Raw genomic sequence first — 8,627 nt, forward strand, 5'->3', positions numbered from 1 at the left:
ATCCCTCTCCAATATATCCCAATATGTCTCACTTGAATCTACTGCAATCTACCCCAATCTGCCCTAATCCAGTCCACCCACTTTTATCGACTCTATTCAATATACCCCACTCCATCTAAATCTACCCCAATCCAATCTATAACGATACTCTACCCAACTCCCCACTCCAGTCTACCCCACTCCACCATTCTACAGTCTACCCGACTCAACTCTACTCCTATTTACCCCTCTCCATCCCAATTTACCTAACTCCCCTCCAAACTCCACTGCAATTTATCCAACTCCTCTCCATTGTAAACTACCCACTCCACTCCAATCTACCCCACTCCACCACAATACACCTCACTCCAGGGTACCTCAATTTATCTCACTCCAGTCTACCTCACTCCAATTGACCCCACTCCACTATAATCTACCCCACTCCACCCAAATCTACCCTACTCCACTTCACTCCGATGTACCACACTCCACTCCAATCTACCACACTCCACTCCAATCTACCACACCCCACTCCAATCTACCACACCCCACTCTAATGTAACCAACTCCACCCAAACCACCCCACTCCATTTTATCCCACCCTAATCTACCCTACTCCAGTCTATTTCACTCTGATCTACTCCACTCTACCCCACCCAGCTGCAGTCTGTCCCACCCGACTCTACCACACTCCACTCCAGCCTACCTCACTTCAAACTACCCCACTCCAATCATCCCTTTTCAGTCTACCCCCCTCCAATCTACCTTACTCCATTCCAATCTACCCTACTTTAATTCACTCAGTATACCCCACTCCACCCTAACCTACCCCAGAGGCAGGATTTGGGCAACAAATGGCTAAGGCAAGAAAATGGCAACTTTCTAAAAGTGGCAGTTACAGAATTGGAATTTAAAATCCAACTTCACTTTAAGTTAGAATTTTAAATTACGATTCCAAAGATACAAAACATAAACTGACAATCCCTCCCCATTTACACCTCTAAAATGTCATAAGACAACTCCAATGTTATCCGGTGGGAGAGACAGGTCTGGCAGAAGTGAAAACATGAGTTTGAGTTTTTCACTACCAGGATATGTAAAACTTAAAAAGTACATGTCTAACTTTTTAAATACATTACATCCTGCCCTCTGTGCGGTCCAGGGCCTACATTAGGGGTGATTTTACATATATTAAAAAGAACGTTTTGGGCCTTGCAAAAGGTTTCTTTTGACAGGTTGAAATGACAGTATAAAACCTGCACACACAGGCAGTGGCAGGCCTGAGGCATGTCTAAAGTGCTACTTAAGTGGATGGTACAATCAGTGCTGCAAGCCCACTGTTAGCATTTAATTAACGGGCTCTGGGTACATCTAGTACCATGTTACTAGGGACTCATAAGTAAATTAAAATGCCATTTGAGTATGTTTAGAGGAGTGAGCACATACAATTTAGAACTGGTTAGCAGTGGTAAAGTGCTCAAAGTCCTAACACCAACAAAAATTAAGTCAGAAAAATGGAGGCAGAAGGCAAAAAGTTGGGGAGCAACCACCCTAAGGCTGACAGGTCTAACAGTGTCTGACTTGGTTTAGTGGTATAACACAACTCTTCCTCACGCTATATCACTCCACTCTAATCTCAACTCCACTCCAGCTAACTCCACTCCACTCTACCCCACTCTTCACCAATCTCCCCCACACCACTCCACTCTACCCCACTTTAATCTTCCCCATCCCACTGCACTCCAATCTTCCCCAGTCTACCCACTCCACTCCAATCTGTCTCAATGTATTGAACTCGAATCTACCCCAATATATCACACTCCACTGTACCCCAATCTACCCCACTCCACCGAGTCGATTCCACTTCACCCCAATCTACCCCACTCCAATCTACCCTAATATACTCCACTTCAGTCTACTCCATTTCACCCCACTTTACCCCATTATAGCCACTCCACCCCACCCCATCCTACCTCACACCACTCTATCCAACTCACTCCATCCAACTCACTCCCATTTACCCCACTCCAACCCAGTCTGCTCCACTCCACCCCAGTCTACCCCACTTCACCCAAACTACTCTACCCCACTCCAGTCTACCCCAATCTGCTCCACTTCAATCTACTCCACTCTGATCTACCCTACTCCAATCTACTCCACTCCCCCAATTTACCGCACTTCATCCCAATCTACCCCACTCCAAACTTCCCCAATGTACCACTATTCCTTCTTCCCTACTTTAATCACCCCAGATTACCCAACTCCAATCTACCCCAGTCCACCCCACTCTAATCTACCACAAATCAACCCATTCCAACCTTCCCCAATCATCAACCCCACTCCAATCTATTCCAATCCACCCCTTTCCACTCTGCGCCAGTCTACCGCATTCCACTCTACCCTACTCCAGTCTACAACAATACATCCAACTTCACTCTACTGCAAAATCGATGTCAGAAAAATGGAGGAGGAAGCAAAACGTTGGTGGGGAAAGACCACCCTAAGGCTGACAGGTCTAACAGTGACTGAATGGGTTGAGTGGTATATCCCAAGGAGACACCATTAGATGCTATGTGGGCACTAAAGTAAAAGAGGTGGACAAGAAACCAGGGTAGAGGAAGGGGCCTACAGCATGTGATACTCTATCTACTTGCCTTCCATGCTGAGCTTGCCCTGGTGGGGACAGAGTTTGTCGCATGTCTGGTAGACCCTGACACGTAGACCTTGCCACAACCCTCCTAAACACTCTTTACTTCATAACATAGAGTCTTATTTAGATTTTGGTGAATGGCATACTGTCACAGACATGCTAGATATCCCTTCTGCTGTATTACAAGTACATTAGAGCCTATGTATGGTACTTGTAATACGGCCAATGAGATATTCAGCACTTTTTGACTAAGTATTCCATCTGCCAAACTCGAAATAATGAACACAGTTTGGTTGTGAGTCCTTATATGGTGCAACTATTTATCAATCACAGAAGATTATTATTTTGGATTGTATTAATCTATAATTCATGTTCTTATTAGTCTTTTTTCTTCAACCTGTATTAGGTCATGTTTGCAGAGAAATGTTTTTTCAAGCACTATGTTGTTTCCCATGTTAATTGTTGATGCATATTGTTTTCTAAATATTCTTTGTACACTACTTGAGACAGAATATTATCTGGAATTAATATATTTAAATACATTGTTTCCTTACAGATGGCTCTTCCCAAGAGCCCATCTCCAAAACATTTGCATGCTGACAACAGAAGCTTTGAAGAACTCCATTAGAATGGGAGCAGCAGTAGGAAACTGGGTTCTGAGATGACGTCATGGACCCCAGCCATAAAATGAATTGTCACCATCTAACCAGAATAGGTTGTTCGCATTTATACAAACTTTCCAAGGTGTGAAAATGTGTGGACAACTGACCTGTCCATTCCACTTGTTACATATTTCTTAAGGGTTGTTTACTCATCAGCTTGTAATAGAAAGATCTCCATTGATTATCATGACAACCTTATGACGAGATACCGCTTGACATGAATGCCCATGGCTAAACTGCAGTTTTTAATCCAATCACGGTGGTCCGTTTATGCTTTAGCTCGGCGTATCGTTCTGCATATATTTACTGTTTTACCTTTGCGAAATTATGTAGGGCATGGCCTACATGGGGAACATTGCTCACTTTTTTGGAGGTATGTCTACGCGCCTCCCCCCTCCCCCATAAAAAAAAGAACGGCATTTTGCACTTTTTACAGCTTGATCCTGTACTGATGCTGCTTGTGGCGAAATTAAACAGGACTTTATATTTTTTAAGCTGCTACATCCATTATTGTACAGAACATATAGCGGCCGGTTGTTACACTGTATGTTTTTACTGCAAATTTGATCAGATACTGCATGTTTTCACCACTTTTATTGCCTGCCCCCTTCATGTATCTCTTAAAATGCCCGCTTTATCTTTTCATGAAATTAGAAAATAAGCTATTGCGTCACTGTGTTAAATTAACTTTGTCCTTACTTACATTGTACAATATGGCATGTAGAATAATCATCAGCATATTAGTGCCACGTTGGTGTACATATACCACGCCCCAACCATCATGTAACTAAACATGTATTGAATACCAAAACTTGGCAGTCATATCTGCTGTTTGTTCCGAAATTCCGTGTCTGCGATATCCCAATCAGCGCACTGCTGCTACATGCACTTGCTAGTTTCTAAAGCCTGAAGAAACGCTGTCTCGATGAGAGATATGAACCTCCTGCTCAGCAAGCGGACAACATCCAAGGGCTGCACAGTCATGAATCAGAACTCAGTTCGCTGGTGATTTGGAATGTCCTGTGTTCTCATTGACTTCACTATTTGCCATTTCCTTTACTGCATTTCTGATTTATGAATTCCTATATTCATTATATTTTTATATATTGTTGTGTTGTCTTTAATCCCTAATTATGTTCTTTGCTTGCTCGAAGTCTAGACATGAGCTTTTGCCACGGTGAAAACTACATTTCTGTGCAATGCAATTGTTTGTGAAAAAACAAATTGCCTTGCTTTTAATATGGTGAACTTTACCACTTTTAAAATATTGCTATTAGATAATGATTTGTAGGAGTTAGTTACAGATTGTACTTACGTTTACCTTTCACTAAAGTTGGAGTACTGTTCCGTGTTTCGTTTGTTTCTAAATTACTTTATCTGTCTCATGGGACCTCAATTTGCATAATTAAACCTCCCTTTGTGGAAACACGCATAAGATGCTTTGCGATGAGTTGGGGCTGTTGGAAACAGTGCGTATAGAGTACAAGGAAAGCTTTTTTGTTTTAATGTTTGTTTAACCTATCAAATTGATACATGATAAACATCTAAAAAATCTTTTAAGGAAACAGATAGTAAGCATTTCGCTTTGAGTATCCCTCCCAAATAATTATTTATGCTTGTTTTTCAACGAAATTGCACATTCGTGTATGCTTCTTGGTACTCTGTTTGAGCAGAACTCAAAGGGGACGAATTGAGGCGGCAGGGGTACTTTGGTCAAAATGTAATGGCGACTAGCTGCTGTGTTGTGGTTGGCACTGGGCATTTTTTTTTTTATATTTCACAAATAATACCCTCTTCCCCTGAAAGAGTTCTGTTTCTGAAATACAAAATATCAGTGACCCTAATACACTGAGTTTCCTCCTTGCACATACCTTCCATCATGCACATAAAAAACTTTGTCGGGTGGGCGTGCCTTTCAGCATTGTGACCCTGGTAACCCTGATAAACCTGCAGCATACAGGCACCCTTGGAAAAGTTACCAGTTGCAAAGAAAGTCGAGGCTCCTTTGTCGGAAACCTGGTGCTTTTTCATCTCTCTGTTGGGCAGGACCTCTCCCCTGCAGACATTTCTTAATGACCCAGTACTCCAATAAAGCTTTTTTCTCAGTAGCGGAATCATTTTGTTCGGCTCCTCTCACAGCTTTATATTCAAAGGCCCCAGTGGCCACACCATCATTTTGTGCTTGTTTTAGAACTCCCTCAACCCTACATTGGTGACCTGTCAAACCAGGCACAAAGGTTTGCAGATATTACACAGAAGAAAGTTGAGATTTAATATCCCAAAACTCTGCTGAAGTGGCACTTTAGATAAACTCAGCCCCTTATCTAAGAAGACCACACATATTACAAGCCTTACTTGCAAAATCGGGAATAAATCACTCATGAAATTCTGCCATCCCTAAAAGTGTCTGGACATCTTCCTTTCTCTGGTGAGTAGGAAAATTCTGAACTGTTTCAACTATATATTTTCTGAGACAGATACCTTTCACTGAGAACACGTACCCTAAATAATTCAACTCAGTATATCCAAATGTACATTCCTTGGATTTCCAGGTCATACCATGTTTCCTAAGTACACCCAGCACCTCTGTCACCCTACTATCGTGTTCTTCGAATGTGGCATCAAGAACTAACACTTCACCCTGAAATAACTTGCCCCTGGAAACTTTCCAAGTGTGGAGCATAAACTAAATGGCATAAGGATGAAACAAATCATTCCTGTGGTTATGAAAGCTGTAAAATCTTTGTATTCTTCAATTAATTCAACTTTATGATAGGCTGAGGTAATGTGAAAAACTTAGCACCATCTAACAACAGAACAATATTTATACTAGGTTGGGGATATCTATCTTCCACAACGCTTTTCTTTTACTCTCACACGTCCTTGCAAAGCCTGATGTTCCCAGACACCTTTTGAGCTATAACTACAGAGGACAGCCACCCTATGGCTTCTACAGATTCAATAATATACTCAGCACACAAATAGACTAGTTTAGTTTTGACAGCAGACTGATAGGTATTTCGCTTACTTTACATGTAATATGTTCGGCACTTTTTTCAAGTAGATAGAATGAGCATAACCTTGCACACACTTGATCTTATCTGAGAATACTTCAGGGCACTTGTGAGTAAATTCTCTTTGTAACTCATTATCCTGTGTATTTAGGTAATTAGCAGCCACCTGGGGAAAACTATTAGAGTCCAGTGAAATGGCCAGTTGTTTTTGATGTGGCCAACTTAAAACCACGTCACTCACCCCAGGGACGTATACAGTTCTTTCAGTCTTACTACCTTGTAATACTATGTCAGTATGGAAATATTCTTGTAATTCAACGGGCTTGCCACCATAACAGTAGAGTTTGACATCAGGATACAATAAACCCACTCTTCCTTTTATTCTTTTTTTTTTTCATAATCCTGGTCGGAAATAGGAGACTAGCCCCTGAGTCCATCATCATTGTAATACTTAACCCATTCACAGAGACTTTATTGCAGTAATGGTTACAATTTATGCAGCTGACACCATTGCTATCTTCTAATGCCACATTGTCCCAATTTAAAGTGGTTTTGTTAACCTTGTCATAAGCATTCACAGTTCTGCAACACTTGGTGGAATTCCCACTCCTGCCACGTTTTTCAGATAGATTTAACGGCAAGATTATATTTGTTTTTGATCTTGTGTCCAGAGTTACTACAACATAAGCAAATCCCATTTAAATCTGGGAAAATCTTTGTTTTTAATTCGTGGTTACACTTGGATGTCAACTGCTTTGATCACAGTGGAGGAGTTTTTATCTTTACATAATTTCTCTACATAAGCTAGAATGCTCAAGCCGTTTTGCTAGTGTCAATACTTTTTGGGATCATCCTTAAACCAGAGTTCCTGTCTAATTTAATCAGCCTTACATCTTAACATGACCTGGTCTCTTATTATTTTACAATTATTATCACCAAATTGGCATGAGGATGCTGGTTTGCGAAAAGCTGTCGCATTCTTCAACCGTTTAATCTTGTTCTTGGACTCTCATGCCAAAAAGATAACAGTCAACAACAGTAGAAACCTTAGGCTATTAATGCACTTCTAACATTTTGATAGCTTTCAATTCTTTGAAAAGAGATGTGACATTATCTTTATCATTAGAGAGATCTGGCAAATTCACCTTGTTCTTGGACTCTCGAGCCAGAAGGAAAATGCTCAAGAACAGTAGAAACTTTAGACAATTAATGCATATCTAACTTTTTGATAGCAATCTCAAATTCATTGAAAAGTGATGTGATATTATCTTTAACATTAGAAAGATCTGACAAATGTTCAAAAAAATATTGCCCCTCAGCTCAGACACAATGGAGCAACATTTTCTTTTCTTTTCTGCATTTTATTTTGAATCACATACTTTCAGATAATTTATAAAAGCTTCCTTCCATTGTCGCCACTGAAAAGGTGGTTTACTTGTTAAAACTAATGAGAATGGGGACGTGGTCTGGCCACCGTCAGACATATCTGCCTAAAAGAAGAGCTCTGCGTGCTGCAGCGAAGCAGAGGCTATGGGGCAGACTCCGAATTCAAGGGGGCCACTGCGGGGGCTATCATTGTACGCTGACCGGGCATCGGGCCACAGGGGGCTCGGTAGCCACTGCCCGGAGACAGCAGGACCGCAAAGGAGATGCGGCCTGCTTCGGGTATGAGGCGGCAACCTTGATTTAGTCCGACGCTCCGGAGCACACCTGAAGAAAGACCGGCATCCCGATCCAGGAGGATCGTGGACCCCTCCCCCCATAGCCACACGGATTGCACAGTGAGGGCCCCTGCATATCACGGAGTGCCCAGAGAGGGGGAGAGAGAACAGGAAGGCCTGCAAGGAGATGCAGAGTGAGGAGGCCCCCTCGGTCTCCATAAAGTATAATCCATGAGCGGCTCTGGGCCCATCACCACCACTCAAGACCCTGACGACGACGCTGGAGATGGTCGCACTTACAGATGTGCCCCTGACCCGGATCTAGTCCTCTGTCCTCACCTTGCGGCATGTGAGACGTGAAGGAGTAAGGGCCCGGTGAGTGACATATCCCTCATCTCCCTCAAACTACACGCCCTGTACATGGGAAACCCTAGCTGGGCTTGCCGCATCGTGGAAGAGCGCCAGGCAACTGATCCCCCATACTCCACGTTGTCTGGTAGAGGGGTCCGGAGTGGGGAGAGGCCCTTCCCAAACAGAGGGGCTATCCCGCAGCCGCAACCTAGAAAAGACCAAGAGCTCAATTCTGTGCGGGTCGTGAACCATCAGATGGTCAAGACACATAGGCTTGGACGAACCATAGGTATGGGCTGCCCCCCTATCC

The 8,627-nt window shown here is 42.7% G+C and overlaps 1 protein-coding gene across 9 annotated transcripts in view; it reads left to right on the forward strand.

The window, feature by feature from the left end:
* Positions 1-4,638, forward strand: part of PRR11 (proline rich 11) — a 359,537-nt gene extending 354,899 nt beyond the window's left edge. For all 9 annotated transcript variants that reach the window (XM_069226409.1, XM_069226404.1, XM_069226406.1 and 6 more), the window contains one exon: positions 3,186-4,638. In XM_069226409.1, coding sequence (XP_069082510.1) covers positions 3,186-3,257 — 72 coding nt within the window. In that variant the 3' untranslated portion in view covers positions 3,258-4,638. The remainder of the gene's footprint in view (positions 1-3,185) is intronic.
* Positions 4,639-8,627: the final 3,989 nt, after the last annotated feature.

Source organism: Pleurodeles waltl, chromosome 3_1, assembly GCF_031143425.1.
Source record: "Pleurodeles waltl isolate 20211129_DDA chromosome 3_1, aPleWal1.hap1.20221129, whole genome shotgun sequence".
Taxonomy (NCBI): Eukaryota; Metazoa; Chordata; class Amphibia; order Caudata; family Salamandridae; genus Pleurodeles; species Pleurodeles waltl.